General features: G+C 44.5%; 1 protein-coding gene across 5 annotated transcripts in view; it reads left to right on the plus strand.

Annotated features, from left to right (window-relative positions):
- Positions 1-9,394, plus strand: part of LOC139277177 (protein TASOR-like) — a 52,132-nt gene extending 42,738 nt beyond the window's left edge. For all 5 annotated transcript variants that reach the window (XM_070895280.1, XM_070895281.1, XM_070895282.1 and 2 more), the window contains exons 18-23: positions 1,493-1,618; positions 2,212-2,371; positions 2,975-3,083; positions 5,676-5,854; positions 5,938-6,096; positions 7,688-9,394. In XM_070895280.1, coding sequence (XP_070751381.1) covers positions 1,493-1,618; positions 2,212-2,371; positions 2,975-3,083; positions 5,676-5,854; positions 5,938-6,096; positions 7,688-8,331 — 1,377 coding nt within the window. In that variant the 3' untranslated portion in view covers positions 8,332-9,394. The remainder of the gene's footprint in view (positions 1-1,492; positions 1,619-2,211; positions 2,372-2,974; positions 3,084-5,675; positions 5,855-5,937; positions 6,097-7,687) is intronic.
- The last annotated feature ends 9,959 nt before the right edge of the window (positions 9,395-19,353 follow it).

A 19,353-nucleotide genomic window follows, 5' to 3' on the forward strand; every position in this document is an offset into this window, starting at 1 on the left:
TGGGTAAATGGATAACCAATTAGCCATGACCTAATTGAATGGCAAAATAGTCTTGAGGGGCTGAGTGGCCTCCTCTTGTTCCTTGGGACGTCTCACTATGTTAAACGTGCTAATAAATGTAAGTTCCTACTTCTAGTCCTAAATACATAAGAACATAAGAAATAGGAGCAGGAGTAGGCTATTTAGCCCCTCGAGACTGCTCTGCCATTCAATAAGATCATGGCTGATCTGATCTTGGTCTCAACTCCACTTTCGCAGCCCGCTCCCCATAACCCTCGACTTCCCCTATCGTTCAAAAATCCTGTCTACAATTGTACTGCGGATTGTTCACAGTTCAAGTAGATGTAGTATGAAAATTTGACACTTTGTTGAAATCTTCGTGATAACACTGCTACTACTGACTCTCATCTCAGTAAGCAACTCATTAAGCAACAAAAGATTTACACCATTATTTCAGATTGCTGCTCCCTGTAATGGGCTAACTACATTCCAGTGAAACTTCAAATTGAAGTTGGCATGTTCAGAAGATGGGCAGTCCTGCAGCTTGCATCTGTTTAAAAACTCAGAGGCAACTGATCTTCCTCTTCTGGGCTGGTTGTTTGTGTTTCATTCATTTAGTTCAAATTATAAGCTGTTCTGATTGTATTATTACAGTAATACCTGTTGAAATACCCACTATTCTTTAACAACTGTTTAAAAATCACTCGTATTTTTCAAATGGAAGATCATTTGCACAGCAGCATATAACATTTCTGTAGCCGCAAGCGATGCCTCTGCATACTATCGCAATCTCTTGATGTAATATTGCATTGAACTGCTGTGCTGTTGACTGGAAATCACATTTTTCCCCTCAAGCTGTAGTCCATGTTGTCCAGGCTGTCTGGGCAATGCTGGGAGCTACAAAGTGTTTCCTGCTAAGAACCAATGGAGAGTCTGTAAAATATCCCAACTACTCGAACCCTATCACCTATATGTCCTCATTTGTGGAATGAGTGTTGGAGTTGGAAGGAAATTAAGGAACTTTGACGATCACCAAAATGACATGATGGGGGAATGAGTTGCCTCATGCATGCTCCATCACGACTGTATGATTGGAATGTTCTTTAATTCTGTTTTTACAACAGTAACACTAGACCTGTTCATGCTTGTTTATGATGCTTTGTGTATGTAAGAGTAGGACAATTATAACATTCTAAAATATATTTAATACATTTTCATTTTACAGTGGGGTGGGGGATCATTCTACTTAATAATGTAATTGTGAATAAGGAAATATGAGGAGTCCAATTTACTAAAGGCATCCCCAGTCAGCGTTCTTGAGTGACCAGCCCATGTTACTCGTACTAACACCAGGTTGTTAACACTAAACATAGCCAGAGGGAGTGGAAAAATAACGGAGAGATAAACTCAAGGTTATCCTTGTTTGTAATGAAATTTCACTTTCTGAATTGTGGCACGGTTATGAATAATTCCTTAATTCTGAATTGTGCAGGAATATTTGACCGGATTGGGTAATAAGGAGTGTCATCCAGAGGAGTTTTTGAAAAGGAAAGACGGCTCTATGGATAAATTACTGATTATAATTCAAAATGAAGACATTGCATCTCACATTCACAAGGTGAAGAAATTGGTCTTTAAAAATATTTTGCAGTTAATTGACTTTGGTATTTTCAGGCTCACTGAAGATGTGCAACCAAATGTAAATTGTGATCAGTTATATGGGGAGATTCACACACAAATGTAATACTGGGAACTTTCAAATTTTAAATTTTCAAAAATAATTTACTGTTGATTTTAGAGGTATTGAGTTTATTACAATGAGTCACTTTTGTCATGTCTGTAAATAGTGCCATGCTTTTGTTAAGCATTTTGATGTAAATGAAACACCTGTTTGGTTAAATGTGTGCAAAATTTGAATTGAACTGGACTTGGTGAACAGGTTGATTTCATTGGCATATTTTGCCAAAGGCACTTTTGTAGTAATATGTGGTCGTGTAATGTGTGTTCGATCATAATTTTTTTTAGGGAGTTGAGTTCAGGGAGTCTCGTTCGCTTTGTTCCAGTGTCGGTTTAGGCTGTGATTCCAGATTTAGGCTACATTTACATTATAACGAGGGTTAATGCAACTTTGCCTTTAGTCGCGTGAATGTGGAAGTATTTGTACTTGTTTCTGAGAGGTACTTTTATTTCAGGGCTTTAATTTAATTGCAGGTCCCATCCTTGACATCTTTAAAGAAGTTGTCTCGTGTCAGCTTTGCTGGAGTGGATAGTTTGGATGATGTACAGAATCACACATACAATGAGTTGTTTGTGTCTGGTGGATTTGTGGTGTCCGATGAAACCGTCCTGAATCCAGAGTGCACTACTGTTGGTAAGTTGGTCTGCCACAGCTCGCTGTTTATTGCCAGTTCTAATCACTCGAGACTTTTCACATCTTGCACGGTTGCCTGCCAGAGATTAGGCAATTCCTAGTTTTCTTTAAATTAGAAAATAAAGTATTATGAATGATGATGTTTGCTTCTAAGGGCTTCAGAAAGCCAATGGGCCAAAACCAAGTGAAATTGACAATAGGTTTTAAAATGTATGGTCAGTTCAGTGTCCTGCTATCTTGTTTTCCCGATGCAAGTCTGTTGATACTTTTTTTTAAGATCACCACTAATTTTCAAGTTGTTTTTGCCCATCCACACACTGGGATGCACACGCACAGAGTTTTCATGGGAGGAAAGTATTTGATCCTATACTGTCTTTCCCTCCCCACCCCCACTGTTCAAGGTCCAAGATGAGACGGTTCAGAGGCTTGGGAGATTCAACCTGGTTGCCTGACAATCTGTGAAACCTGTCGCTGGAGTGTCCAGAGTTCAAATGACAAGGCTGACATTTTAACATTTGTTTTCTTGAAGTTCCAAATAACTCTTAAGTTGCAGAAGTACTGTTGTACTTGTTTTTGTTTAACAATTGAAAACATTTTTTCCAGGAAAACTGCAGATATTCCTGGACTTCCTTAAAGATTTGAGCACTCCTGAAAGCAAGTGGGTCTGGAAAGTTCACTGCAAAATACACAAAAAGTTAAAGGAACTGGCAAGGTTAGTGTGTTGTGTCTTCGTTCATACTATTCAACAATAATAAAGCAACTATAGCCTATCTCAAATGCCATAATTGAACATTGATTGTAAATATATCATACTCTTACACAGGTCATGTGTACCATGAAAATTGTTATGGGAACATTTTCTACAGGAATTCTCATGTTCCCAGGATGATCCACCCATGTGTCTGCGTGGGCTGATTTATTCCTCCCCGCCACACTGGCTGTTTGAAACCATTATCCTGCCCCTCTCTCAGTCCGATAGCCAATCATGGCCCCCCCCCTCAGACTGCAAACAGCATAACGCTGTTTCTTGACATTTACCAGGATGATCCTGCAAATCCCCTGGGAGGACAGACTCACCAACGTCAGTGTTCTCGATCAGGTCAACATCCCCAGCGTCGAAGCACTGACCACACTCTACCAGCTCTGTTGGGGGGGCCACATTGTTCGCATGCCCGACACGAGACTCCCAAAGCAAGCGCTCAATTCGGAACTCCTACACAGCAAGCGAGCCCCAGGTGGGCAGAGGAAATGTTTCAAGGACACCCTCAAAGCCTCCTTGATAAAGTACAACATCCCCACTGACACCTGGGAGTCCCTGGCCAAAGACCACCCTAAGTGGAGGTAGAGCATCCACGAGGGCGCTGAACACCTCGAGTCTTGTTGCCGAGAGCAGAAAACAAGCACATGCAGCGGAGGGAGGGTGCGGCAAACCAGATTCCCCACCCATCCTTTCCTCCAACGACTGTCTGCCCCACCTGTGACAGAGACTGTAATTCCCGTATTGGAACTGTTCAGTCACCTGAGAACTCACTTTTGGAGTGGAAGCAAGTCTTCCTCGATTTCGAGGGATTGCCTATGATGATGACCAGGATTTGGCTTTTGAACTAAGTGGACAGGAAATCCCTAAAGGGCTTCCCCAGGGTATTGGAGAAGGAGCCTTGTTAATTATTTTTTAATAATGGGGATTTCCCAAATGTTCTGGGGAAACTTTTAGGGAATCCTTCCCCCTCTTCCTTCAAAAGCAGGTTCTCAGTAAAGGCTAGAAAGCCAATTTTGAATTATAAAAGGGGTACAGTGTCTGCTGTGGCTCAGTGGGTAGCATTCTTGCGTCGTGAGTCAGAAGGTTATGGGTTCAGGTCTAGGCTGACACTTAAGTGCTGCACAGTTGAGGTGTCGTCTTGCGGATGGGATGTTAAACCAAGGCCCCGTCTGCTCTCAGGTGGATGTAAAAGATACCATGGTGCTATTTTGAAACAGAACAGTGAGTTATCCCTGGTGCCCTGGCCAATATTTATCCCTCAATCAACACCACTGAAACAGATTATCTGGTCGTCATTGCATTGCTGTTTGTGGGAGCTTGCTGTGTGTAAATTGGCTGCTGCGTTTCCCACATTACAACAGTGACTACACTTCAAAAAGTACTTCTTTGGTTGTAAAGCGCTTTGAGGCATCCGGTGGTCATGAAAGGCCCTATATAAATGCAAGTCTTTCTTTAACTCTCCTCCTATGGTAGAAATCCCTGTTATTTAAACTACAAAAGTTTAAGTAACAGATTCTTGCCCATATCTGTAATTGCAAGGGCAGTTTAATGTTCCTACTCTCCTATTACCTCCCCTTCACCTCTTATTTCTTACCGTGAACATCTGCTCTGCCCTGCCCGTGTTTTTCTTCATACCTTTTTCCTTCTCCTAACCAAGCCTACTTTAACCCTTGACCTTTACCCCTGGTTCACCACCATAATATAAACAGCTGAGCTGGATCCCTCCCCGGCCTGTGAGGAATGCACAACCTACCAACCTGTGCCACGATCCAGGATGATTCTCACACCTTCGTGTACCATGCCTACTACCACGATACTACCAACCACCTCCAGCCAAAAAGACTATGAAACATGAAAATTAAAAATAAAATACGAAAAAAGATAAAGGATAAGTGGGGCAGATAAGCAGTAAACAAGAAATGTCGAGTCAGAAGAGGATAGAGAAGAGCTTCAATCTAAAGACATGTAATAGTGTACTCTCAGCAACGGCTGGGAGATCCATTACTCTATGTATTTAATAGTGTAAAAATACTTTGATAAGAAGCAGAAGAATATTATAATGTATAACCAAACAGATTTACATACAAAACTGGCTATATAATTAGCTTGTCTCTTTCACAACTAACATGTAATTGCTACAGTTGGAGATAGATGATTGATATGACATCTCTTTTAAGATGCTGAAAGGAATTGATAATGTTGTGTTCAGGCTATTTAACTTGTGACCGTGGTCATTTTTACTTGTGTTCCAATAATTCTGCAGTCACCAAATGGGACTAGAGATTTTAGAGAACTGTTTTCTCCCTTGCCCTAACAAACCAGTGGATGTGTAGAACACACAACACTGAAGCTAAAGATTTTCAGAGATACAAACCTATGAAGATGCTGAATCGTAAGAATCTGTTGTCAGCATAAATATAAATGTGCTGCATGGTTCACTTATTAGTTAGAACTGATGTCAGGGTGTTCAAACTATAGTGGTACTTAGTAGTTTTACAATGTATTGTGAATAATGGAACTATTTTTGTTTACACATTATTACAGGACAAATACAGCAGCCTTCAATATTCTGTCACTTGTGAATAAGTATCAGAAGTGTAATTTAGTAGAAGTTCTATCTTACCATGATTGTGACTCCAGATCCCGAAACACTATTGAATTAGACTGTTTGGTCAAACTTCAAGCTCAGACCATACAGCACAGGCATGTGGTGTTCCTGACAGGTAGGTATTGAATTACAGGTATAAATTTACCTTTTTTTGTACATGTAGGCTGTGTATTAATATAGTTTGTTTATTATCTTCAGAAAAAAATATGGAGCCTCTTTCCAATTACTCAGAATGTGGAGTGATCGTGGCGAGTGTTGATGACCTTGTGAAAAACTTCAATAGCCTTATTGGCTACCATAGTTCAAGCATGGAAGATAAACAGCTGCTAGGATTAGGATCTCGGGATAGCTTGCAAGGCAAGTAGAATGTACTAGGAAATTAGCTGATTTTATTTTAATACTGCAGGGAAGTGTTGAATGAATCATTGCTCTAAGTTATTGCTTCTAATCTACATAAATGACCTGAATTTAAATTGTTCGAGTTTGCTGAAGACAAAAATAAGGAAAACTATAGACGTGATGCAGTAAAAGATTTACATTGGTTGTGAAATTGAGCGAGCATGTAGTGAATTTGCATCTTTATACACAAGTAAAAAATGTGGATCACGAGTATACAATAAATTGAATTCCATAATATCAGGGAAACTGGAAAAGACTTGGGAATATTGGGCACATTGTTTTTAATGCACTGTCTGAAAAATCACTTTAATGTAACATTAGCTTTTCAGTCATACCGCACTTAGAATGGGGTGTTCAGTTTTTTTGATCATGCCACAAAACGATATGCTTTTCTAATTAGAAAGAATACAGAAAAGGAAAGACTGATCCTGCACTTACAGATGATGAGGAGGAAAGTTTAGAAAAGATAACAGGAATTTTTTTTAATGTCCTGGATACAGTAAATCTCAAAACATTGCATCATACAATCTATGAAAGAGCCTTTACCTGCAAAAAAAAAGTTTTATCCCAGAAGAATTAATCTGCTAAAGCTTTTTTTTAAAAAAAAAATTGGTTGTGGAAAGTTTTTTTTTGGCTCTGGTTTAAGGGCATAACCTAAAATCAGAAAAGGCTGTTTCTTAGTATAGTTTTTGTTTAAATGTTACTTATTTCCTAATTGGGAAAATTGTGTTCGGAGTTTCTGAGCCTCATCAGGCAAATCACTCACTCATAGGCAGTCCCTCAAAACGAGGATGACCTGCTTCCACGTCAAAAGAGGATGAGTTCACAGGTGTTTCAATGAAGGACCTAATATTCCAGGTCCTGCCCTACATCCTGAAGGGTGGAAGATGCCTGTGGATTTTTTTAACGTGGGGTGGCCGTTACACACCAGCCACCACACGGGCTTGACAGAGCTAGGTCTTGGTCCAGTGGCAAGGGTTAACCAAGACGGCTGGAGACCTGCTCTGCTGCACGGACCTAGTATGCGCACACATTGCAGTGTGGGCTGGTCCGTGCTGCCCCTGGGCTCACGCCTCTTCAGGCAATAGAGTTTAAATCAAATAACATATTTGCTGAGACTGTTTGATATAGCCAGCTGATGATGTGTGGATCCTCCTCTGTTGGTCACAGTCCATAGAGTAAACAAGTTCAGGTTCCCATAATGTTATCACGGAAACCCAGGAATGGACAATTTCTGTAATGTGAATGTGGGAAGCTGGTCCCAAGTGCGTGTTTTCTGTATTAAAAGTGGAACACAGTATACCCATAGAAAGCAGCATTATAAAGTTAACCTCCAGGAACGGGATGCATTGTTATGCACATAGTATAAGTAATTTTAGTAACTGGCTCAGTTAGTGGCATCAGCATATCCTATTAAAATTCAGGTTTTCTAATAAAGAATGTTGCAGTTTTGTTTTAGAGGTACTGATAAGAATCCCGCTTCAGATGTGTAAATGTAGTTCTGAATCGTTTGACATGTATGTTTTCATCAGTAATTTCTAATGGCTAGGTACATTTTCTTCCAACTCTTTGGAGTTGGCAGAAGTGGAAAGTGCTGATCCAGAAAACTTGGGAACAAGTGAAGGAAACAATGAAGAGGAGGATATGTCACTGGACTCTGAAGATAATTCACCAGAGATAGAAATCTGTAGTGAGAAATCTGAAGATCTGAATGTTGCTAATAAATCACAGACTGAGGTCCAGGGAACAAAAAGAAAGCTGAGTCATCCCCAGGAGTCCTTGCAGCAGGCATCAGGTGATGTTCAGATCACCCCATCCGAGGATGTAACTTCCGAACTGGCTTCGAACAGTGTTCCCGCTTCCACTTTGCAGCTGGTCAAAGGAGATAGCAAGGATTCAAAAGGAGAAGGATTTACATACAACAGTAGTCCGTTCTACTCTCATTCACAAATAGAATCTGACTACAGGAACTTTAATGTAATTACTCATCAGAGTTTCCTAGCAAGTGGAATTGGGCCATCATACATTCCTCTGAATCAGAATAGTCAAGACACCAGTAATTATTATCAATCTGGATACAATCAAAACTTGGCTTATGAAAATAACTGGGAAAATTCCTGGAATGCTGGCAGTGCACCAAGCCTGACTTACCAGCAGCAACGACATAATAAGCATCAGCAACGGTATCATTAAATTCCAACTTTTACTGTCCTTTTCATGGAGAACTTTGTAAACTTATGCAGGTGCATTTCTGGGTTTGTTCCTAATCCTTTGCTTGGTGCTGAAAGGATTTTGTCATGGACTGACAAATAGGCACACCCTGTATATGTTGGTTAATAGTGACTTTGTTGTTTGAGATGGAAACTTGAGTTTGGTCCTTTTTAATTTCTGTTACAATAACTACAGTTCCTTCTTGCAGTTTCCTACTTAAAATGATTAAAAAATGACATGATTTCTGTCCTAATTCCTTTTATTCACTCAAAAGTAAGTTTTTTGTTTCTGAACACATTTCTGCTTTATGAAAATTTGTCAATCATTTTCTTGCACATTCTTTGTCTTATTTAAAAAAGCAAATTTGGATCTAGCAGTCAGAATTATGCAAAGATCTGGATCTTGGCCATAGCTGCTTTGTCGTAACAGCTGGCCATTTATACATAAATACATATTTTTGAGAGAAACTGAGTAAACATCCTAGTTCAGACTGTACTGTAAGCACTTCTTTGAAGCATGTTACACTGATGTATGATCGGTTTGTGTGTAAACTTAAAATATAATGGTTATTGGCTGTTTATCCATTTCATGTTAGCAGCCCGATCTATAAAATCAAATCTGAAATGTGTCTAGATTGACCTTTTTGGTTGAAAAAATATTTTTAATTTTACAGAATACCACAAAGAAATAGTTCTGACTTAGTTAATCTTTTGATAGAGGTTTAATTTATTTTGTACAAATGTTTCATGAACCATTGTTTTTATTTTATTCAAGTTATGTGTGGTTACTGTCTAGTAATAGTGTTTTATTTAATGGCCATAAAGCAGTACCCTGGACTGCTTGTTAACTAGACATATTCATATACCTCAGTTTCAAGTGTAGAGCCTATTTTGCCACTTGTTCACTCTAGCATTAAATAAAACACTTGCATACAAATTAACTTGAGGATGTTTGTGTGTGTGTGTATGTATAAAAATGTGTGTATAAACTGTTTTCTTACAATGTTGTATATTAATAAAATGGTTAAAAATTTAGACCTGTCAAACTGGTTTCATCTGTGTTTTTGAAACCCATCTCTAATAGAAATGTTATTGGTCTTTGTGATTTGTGAGGAAAGGAATGGCTGCTGCATAGATCTCATCCAAGACACATGAGCATCACAAGTGGAATATAAATCCTATCCTACAGTTTTGCAGAATGGCCCAGAATTTGCTGGAACAGCACATTTGGTCCCAAGTGTCACTAGATCGTTGGAACATCCAATCCTCTGGTGGTGAATTTATGCCAAAATGTGCTGAAGAACTCGCTAGAGTGAGCCACATCAAGGATGGTGGCAATTCAGAAGTAGCTTTATTGGGAAGTTTATCAATTGTGATTTTGATCACGTGTATTGCATCGCATTATTCATCCACTTTGTTCAGTTTTATAAAAGGCGTGTTTGACCAAGTCCCATTTTGCAAAGTTACCATAAATTTGTTAGTCAGGTTATTTATTTTGTGTTCTAAAGTTATTAAAATACAATTCCTGGGTGTAATATGGCAGTATGTGTGGCTGCAAGGTACCTAAGCTGATAGGTGGACATGACATTGGAAGATGAGCTTAGAAATAATATAACTGCATTTAAAATACTGAGGAGAACTGCAACAAATTACAAGAAGACATTAGTAAACTTGCAGACTAGGCATATAATTGGGAAATGAATTTCAACACAAATGTGAGGTATAGCATTTTGGTAAGAAAAATAAGGTCACATATTACTTGGAAAATAAGAATCTAAATGGGATAGAAGAGCAAAGCAATCTCTGATTACAAATACACAAATCACTAAAAGTAGCGACATAGGTTAGTTAACAAGGCCATACAAAAGCAAACCAAGACCTACGGTTTATTTCCAGAGGGATAGAATTGAAAAGTAAAGAAGTTATGCTAGACTTGTATCAAACCTTGGTTAGTCAACACGTGGAGTACTGTGTATAATTCTGGTCACCATAATATAAAAAGGATATAGAAGCACTGGAGAGGGTGCAAAAAAAATTACAACGATGATACCTATCGGAAAAGGATGACGATGCTGGCTCTCTTTTTTTTCTCTTGGAAAGAGTAGGCTGAGAGGTGACCTAATACATAATTTTAAAGATCTCTTAAGGTTTTGATAAAGTAGACACAGCAAAGAGGGGTTCCACTTGTGGGATAGAGCAAAACTAGAGGCCATCAATATAAGATAAGTCACCAAATAATTAAATGGGGAATCCAGAAGAAACTTCTTTACCCAGATGTTGCGAATGTGAAACTTGCTACCACAGAATGGTTGAAGTGAATAGTATAGATGCATTTAAGGGGTAGCTAGATAAGCATATGAGGAGGAAGGGAATAAAGAGTTATGCTGATGGAGTTAGATGAGGAAGGGCGGGAGACGTTTCAAGTGGAGCATAAATGCCAGCATGGGCTGGTTGGCTTCAATGGCCTGTTTCTGTGCTGTATATCTGATGTAATTGAAGGCTTCTAAATTGTAATCGTGTCTGGTTCTGTTGTAGATTCATTGGAGATTAGTTGCTACTCTCTATCACTCTATCATTCCGACTAGCAGGCAGTTAGAAGACTCCAACAGCGACAGACCGGAACGCCGCACCGCCGTTGTTGCCCGGGAACTGAGACGCTTCGATGTCAACATCACCGTCCTACGCAAGACCCAGTGAGCAAGGGAAGGCCAGCTCAAAGAACAAGGTGGAGGTTACACCACCTTCTGGAAAGGCAAACCAGAAGAACGCCACCTCAATGGAGTTGGTTTCGCCATCAAGAACGAGCTGATTGACCGCCTCAGAGACTCCCCCTATGGGATTAGCGAACGCCTCATGACTCTCCGGCTCACCTTATCCGGAACCAATGCACCACAGTTATCAGTGCGTACGCCCCAACACTTGATGCTACAGATGAGGCCAGCCTTGAACAATCCCTGTCCCGTGTCCCTATGGACAACAAACTGATCCTCCTCGGCGACTTCAACACCAGAGTCGGTAAGGACACAGACCTCGCGGGAGACATGATCGGCAGAGAGGGGATAGGGAAAACCAACTCTAGCGGTATCCTGCTCTTGACAAAATGCCGAGAACACGACCTTGTCATCACCAACACCTTGTTCCGCCAGAGGGACAGCATTGTGGCAACACCCTCTCTCCAAGCACTAGTACCTGCTCGACTGCGACATCGTTCGAGCGAGGGATCGCAAGGACGTGCGCATCGCTCATGCCACGACAGGAGCCGATGACTGCTGGACAGACCACCCGTCTAATCCGTTCCATCATCAACATTAATATAGCCCCAAAGCGACGACGGCAACAGAAATAATGCCGCAGAAAAATCGACGCCGGGGCACTCAAAAGACCCAGCTACGAGAGCCCTATACAGCCAGTGCCTCGCTGATAACCTGGCGACCCTCGATGACCCCGAGACGCAGGGTGCCTACATCGCTTGGTCTGCCCTCCAGGCCACCATAACCAGCGCCTGTGAAGAGACTCTCGGTCACTCAACCAGGAAACACTAGGACTGGGTTGATGAGAATGACCAGGAGATCCAGGAGCTAATAAACCACAAGTGCAGGGCATTTCTGAACCTAAAGCAACAACCCAACTCTGGAGCACCAAAGCAGCTCTACAGATGGCGGACGGTCGAGGTCCAACAAACCCCCCCCCCCCCCCCCCCCAACCTAAAGAATAGGTGGTGGGTGGAGAAAGCACAGGAGATTCAGCAGCTGGCCGACAGCCATGACGTACGAGGATTCTTCACCGCAGTCATTCACCTACAGCCCAACAACCCAAGTTCTCACCCCACTGCTGGCCAAGAACGGGGAGACACTCATCAAAGACACTGAGGCAGTCAGGGCCCGCTGGAAAGAGCACATCGAAGATCTCCTTAATCGAGACTCTGCCTTTGACACGAGTGTCCTCGACTTCATCCCACAGCATGCTACCCACCACCACCTCAGTAAAACCCCAACACTGCACGAGGTAGAAAAGGCCATCTATCAGCTCAACAACAACAACAAGGCATCAGGAGTAGATGGAATCCCTGCTGAGGGACTAAAGTATGGCGGAGAAGCACTATTGGCACGAATGCATGACCTCATCTCTCATCTGGAAGGAGGAGTGCATGCCTGGAGATCTGAGATGCCGTAATCGTGACTTTTTTTTTAAAAAAGGGGACGAGTCCAACTGCGGCAACTACAGAGGAATCTACCTGTTGTCAGACACTGGGAAAGTCATCACTAGAATCCTCCTCAACCGTCTTCTCCATGTGGCAGAGGAGCTCCTCCCAGAGTCACAGTGCGGATTCCGTCCTCTACGGGGTACAAAGGACATGATCGTCACAGCGTTACAACTGCAAGAGAAATGCAGGGAACAGCACCAACCCTTATACATGGCCGCCTTTGACCTCACAAAGGCCCTTGACACGGTTAACCGCGAGGGACTATGGAGCATCCTCCTCAGTTTCGGCTGCCCCCAAAAGTTTTCCGCCATTATCCACCTGCTGCACGACGACATGCAAGCCATGATCCTGACCAAAGGATCCACCACCGACCCAATCCATGTACGGACCGGGGTCTAGCAGTGCTGCGTCATAGTGCCAGCCTTCTTCTCGATCTTCCTCGCTGCAATGTTCCATCTCACTTTCAACAAGCTCCCCGCTGGAGTTGAACAAAACTATAGAACCAGTGGGAACCTGTTCAACCTTCGTCGCCTCCAGATTAGATCGAAGACCATCCCATCCTCTGTTGTCGAACTACAGTATGCGGATGACGCTTGCATCTGTGCACATTCAGAGGCTGAACTCCAAGTCATAGTCAACATCTTCACTGAGGCGTACGAAAGCATAGGCTTTACACTAAACAGCCGTAAGACAAAGGTCCTCCACCAACTTAACCCCGCACAGCACTGCCCCCGCCCCCCCTCCCCCACGGTTATCAAAATCCACGGCACGGCCTTGGACAACGTGGACCACTTTCCATACCTGGGGAGCATACTATCAGCAAGGGCAGACCTTAACGACGAGGTCCAACACTGTCTCCAGTGCACCAGCGCAGCCTTCGGTCGCCTGAGGAAGAGTGTTCGAAGATCAGGCCCTCAAATCTGGCACCAAGCTTATGGTCTACATGGCTGTAGTGATACCCGCTCTCCTGTATGGCTCAGACATGGACCATGTACAGTAGACACCTCAAATTGCTGGAGAAATACCACCAACAATGTCTCTGCAAGATCCTGAAAATCCCCTGGGAGGACAGACGCACAACGTCTGTGTTCTCAATCAAACCGACATCCCCAGCGTTGAAGCACTGACCACACTCAACCAGGTCCATTGGGCAGGCTACATTGTCTGCATGCCTGACACAAGACTGCCAAAGCTAGCGCTCTACTCAGAACTACATGGCAAACGATCCCCAGGTGCGCGGAGGAAACGTTTCAAGGACACCCTCAAAGCCTCCCTGATAAAGTGCAACATCCCCACTGACACCTGGGAATCCCTGGCCAAAGACCGCCCTAAGTGAAGGAAGAGCATCCGGGAAGGCGCTGAGCACCTCGAGTCTCGTGGCCGAGAGCATGCAGAAAACAAGCGCAGGCAGTGGAAGGAGCATGCGACAAACCAGATTTCACACCCATCTGTTCCTTCAATGACTGTCTAGCCCAAGTCTCTGTCACAGGTGGGACAGACTTCCCACTCGGGGGACATCGCCAGAAAAAATCTGCCTTGTTTCAGTGATGTAGGACATCTCAGCCTTACTGATCGCTGGTACATGGTCCATTTTTTTGGGCGATTTTCCATTCTGCCTTAGCCTGACGATGTGGAATGGGTGATATGATTTTTCGGCGATCTCACAATCGCCCACCGAAAACACAAGTCCAAAAAAAAGCTTCCCTAGCAAGGCCTTGTGTGCATGTGATTTTTTTCTTTTTTGGCCGATTTCCCGCCCCCCGCCCCCGCGTTTTGGGAGGTCAGGGGTCATTACACATGCTAAGAAGGCACAGGGAGGGTCAAAGAGAGAGAGTGCTGATAGAGAGGGAGGAGAAAGCTGGAGAGAAGAATTGTTTATTGCTGGGTTTCGTGGTGTAAAAGCTAATATAAATCTCACTTTAATAATCTAAAATATTTATAATCTAATAAATCAGAATGTCGCAGGAGTTTGAAGCCGAAAGCAAAAGGTCAAAAGCCTTTAGTGATGAGGCGAAGGAGGCTGTCAATGAGATGCATGCAAGGTGGGCAGACCTTACATGGGCTGTGCATGGGAAACCTCCACCCTGTGTGTCGTGTATCCTACATGGCTACTGTTGGTACTATCACAAGGTGTGCCACCAGAGGGCACAGCAGTGGGAGACTTGTAGGTTACCTGTACAGGTGTGCCTGGCCTAGTATAAAAGGTAGGCCACCAAGTGTGATCCTCACTCTGGAGTTAACTAATAAAGGACTACGGTCACTACAGTTCAAGTACAACACACTGCCTCGTGGAGTCATTACTAGAGCATCTAAGGACACTACAGTTGGCGAAGAAATTATGAACTTTCACGCGGAAATAGCTACCCTAGGTACGTTGCAGCAGTTCGCCGATGGTGATGATTGGGATGCCTTTGTGGACAGGCTAGAACATTTCTTCACAGCAAACGACCTGTCAGGAGATGACCCGGCCACACTGGCTGATAAGCGCCGCGTTATCTTGCTAACCAGTTGTGGGCCCAATGTCTATGGCCTCGTCAGGGACTTGCTGGCACCAGCGAAGACAATGACCATGTCCTACAAGGAGCTCATAACCCTGATCCAGGAGCAACTCGAGCCCAAGGAGAACATCCTCACAGCCAGACACCAGTTCTATACCCACTGATGGCCCGAAGGCCAGGAAGTCGCGAAGTACGCCGCAGACCTCAGAAGGCTGGCGGCACCATGCGAGTTCAGCACCCACCTCAACGAAGCGCTGCAGGACATTTTTGTCATTGGAATTGGCCATGAGGGCCTTCTTCACAAGCTACTGTCGGCGGATACCACAGTCACACTGCAGAAGGTCATCTCTGTGAGCCAGGCATTCATGACCTCAACCTGCGGCTATAGGCAGATGTCTCACCCTCAGGACTCAAACCCAGCAGGTTCTGTGCACAGAGTGGCGCCGTTTAGAGGCTGGACTGTAGAGCGCGAACCCTTTCAGGGAAGAGAGAACAGGCCCCGAGTCCCTTAACTCAGAATGGTGACAGATTAGGAAAAGGGGAAGTGCAAAGAGACCTGGGTGTCATGGTACAACAGTCATTGAAGGTTGGCATGCAGGTACAGCAGGCGGTTAAGAAAGCAAATGGCATGTTGGCCTTCATAGCGAGGGGATTTGAGTACAGGGGCAGGGAGGTGTTGCTACAGTTGTACAGGGCCTTGGTGAGGCCACACCTGGAGTATTGTGTACAGTTTTGGTCTCCTAACCTGAGGAAGGACATTCTTGCTATTGAGGGAGTGCAGCGAAGGTTCACCAGACTGATTCCCGGGATGGCGGGACTGACCTATCAAGAAAGACTTGATCAACTGGGCTTGTATTCACTGGAGTTCAGAAGAATGAGAGGGGACCTCATAGAAACGTTTAAAATTCTGACGGGGTTAGACAGGTTAGATGCAGGAAGAATGTTCCCAATGTTGGGGAAGTCCAGAACCAGGGGACACAGTCTAACGATAAGGGGTAAGCCATTTAGGACCGAGATGAGGAGGAATTTCTTCACCCAGAGAGCGGTGAACCTGTAGAATTCTCTACCACAAAGTTGTTGAGGCCAATTCACTAAATATATTCAAAAAGGAGTTAGATGAAGTCCTTACTACTAGGGGGATCAAGGGGTATGGTGAGAAAGCAGGAAGGGGGTACTGAAGTTGCATGTTCAGCCATGAACTCATTGAATGGCGGTGCAGACTAGAAGGGCCGAATGGCCTACTCCTGCACCTATTTTCTATGTTTCTATGTTTCTAAATCACCGGTGGGGGGGCTAATCGAGTAGTACCATGCTGGCATTGCGGAGGGAATCACAGAGGTATGGAAGCGCAAAGACTAATGAGGACGAAACTGGTGACGACCGGCGTCCTTTATGTTCTCTCTTTGCAGGATCACGATATCCGTAGCGCTACTGATACGCCTGGCCACCGCAACCACAGAAGGAGCCACATCGGTCGACCGAAGGGAGCAACAAGGCCTGTATTACAGGAACTCGAGCGATGTGAGTTGTGATCGGGAACGTGGGGTGTTAACTGTCACGGTTGATAAAACAATGTTTTTAAATTGTAGTGCCGGGTTAACGGGCACAAGCATATCTGACAACAAGCCAGGCGACACAGGGGATAGGGGTAACACGGGGATGGTTGTTAAATGGACAAACCTGAGCATGGTATTCTTCGGGAAGAAGAATGACGATACATTGACATGCATACAGGGACCTCATGTTAAGGATGCAGAAATAGGGAGGGGCGAGGTGCACAAGTTACCTCTGGATTGTTGCAGGTGATTGACCACCGCTGCTCGGCAGAAGGTGGATGGAGAAGATCCAGTGGATCGTTGGAGGGGTGAAGACTTCACCCCTCCAGCAATCGAAGCCCTCTGCGCTCAGAGGCAAAGCAAGCCCTCACCTGAGTGGACCCGGCACCAGAGAGCAGACCTGCACAGCACCCCAGACACAGACCGCTCAGCACGACTGCGTGGAGATGATCCAGCTGCGACAACCCAAATGCACCTCCCAGGCTCCAATGGCAGGACTCCAGAGGAAGAAAATCAGATCCAGAAGCGACTTCCCAACTTCGGAGACAGAACCCGGGGAGAAGAGGATCACCGCAGTCGACATTGTGGACGAAGGAAAGTTGGCGCCCAAACCACGAGGTGAGGCGCTGAAGACAAAGATGGCTGCGGCCAGACCACGAGGTGCAGCGCTAATGGGGCAACACGTGGCACCAAACGGAGAAGCAGATTGGGGTAAAGCAAGCAAGGCTCTCTTAAAGCAGGCCTGCAACCCACTACAATTAAAGGGACAGTTCCACACACTCAGTTCTTATTACATTGCTTAAGTCAGAGACAAAATGTGTAACTGATCATGTAAAATGTGTAACTGATAATCTGAATTGTGTACATGCAACCAGCAAGAAACAGTTGCGCGATTAGGTAAAATGTGTAATTGATGATCCGCACTGTGCACTTGCAACTAGCGAGGAAAAGTCGCGCGATCGCAAACGGATCCACAGAGTGTCCATCATAAGTAAGGAAAAGTTGTGCGATGCAGGATTTCAACTGCACGCAGCCAACACAGTGGGCAGACACCCATCGGGTGCACGCAGGTCCAGCGAGCTGCCCAATGCTGTAGCCTGCATCCCGGGGAATAGAGTCATGCACCATGAAGTATGGCCACAAACAGCCAACACACACGAGCTGCAGAGCAAGCGATCTCAGCAGGGCAACGGCACCGGAATCGATATCATGTCCCTGGTCGGCTCCACTTCTCGGGCAACTGATGGCACCAACTGCCACGAGCCTGAAGGAGCAGCCGACTAAGGCGCAGTCCCCAGACCCCATCGCCACCAAGGCCATACCCCTAGATGTAGGGTCACCTGCCACTGTTTCCCCCAAAGGAAACGGCCAGGATTCCAAACCAAATGACGCTCAGGCCAGCGAGTCAACAGTTCCCTGTGCACTGCGAGACGACAGCTCCTCCGGGAGCAGCAGCCACCCGGGATGCAAAGAAAGGACAGGGAGATCATAGGCATCTGTGAACCGCCCCGATGCTAGGGACCACGACAACAGCCCCGAGAACAGGCCACGTGAGCCAATCCGGTTCGCCCTGCCCTCACCGGGCACTGAGCCGCCACCAGACTGCAGGGACACAACCCAGCAGCTCCAGAACTAGCTTGTCCTCACACACCGGTCACTGCATCGATAAGGCATCTAACGCACTTGTCGCACCATGGAATCCCACAAAACAAATGCTAAATCCACTTACCGGAACTTGAATGTACATGAATGCTAGGAGCCCCTGCTATAATTGATGCGGGGGAGTGGTGAGAATGGAGTGGTCAGGGACACACGCACACAAACAGCAACCACCAGCATGCTACTGCACCAACTAGTCACCCAAGGTTGAAGTGACCCGCCAAGGGTCAACCAGACAGAGCCCACATAGAGCTAAGCCCAGAGCACAGTCAATACAGAGACGATTTGCACTGAGGGCTCGGGGGAGTGATGTCAGTACCAACAGTAGCCATGTAGGATACATGTCACAAGGTGTGCCACCAGAGGGCACTACAATGGGAGACTTGTAGGTTACCTGTACAGGTGTGCCTGGCCTAGTATAAAAGGCAGGCCACCAGGTGTGATCCTCACTCTGGAGTTAACTAATAAAGGACTACGGTCATTACAGTTCAAATACAACACACTGTCTCGTGGGGTCATTACTAGAGCATCTTGGGACACTACACCATTCATATAGAAAAATTTGGCAGGAGATTGTGGCCGTGGTGACTTCTTTATCCCTTGAGGCAAGGTCATCTGGCCAGTGCCGAAAAAGTGGAATAGCTTGGTGGCAGCAGCAGCAAGAGTAAGTTGCTTTTTATATTTCAAATGTTATATTTAATATTCTAATGATGAATGCAAATGTTGATTAGAACATTGATTTTCATGTATTGAATTCGTTTGTCATGCTTAAATGTATTCATTAATTAAGCCATGCTAACAGTAAGTTGCATTTTCCATTGCAAAAAAATTACAGTGATGCATGCAAATTTTAAATCTTCTCCTGCATTGCATTTAAGTTTGTCATTCTTAAATGGTTTATTAGCATGTCCATTAGCTTATGCCATGCCGTGCTTTCTTCTCATTTGCAAAAGAAGATATCAATCAACCGGGCAGGGCAGAGCAGAGGGCGACGGGGGGGCGACTCTGCTCAACTTCAACCCTTGAGTGAAATTGAGGAGTGTACGGTCGCGCTTTTGGGAATTGAAAGCCGTTCGGTTACCACCCAT

The sequence above is a fragment of the Pristiophorus japonicus genome, chromosome 12 (genome assembly GCF_044704955.1).
Source record: "Pristiophorus japonicus isolate sPriJap1 chromosome 12, sPriJap1.hap1, whole genome shotgun sequence".
NCBI classification, from domain to species: Eukaryota; Metazoa; Chordata; class Chondrichthyes; family Pristiophoridae; genus Pristiophorus; species Pristiophorus japonicus.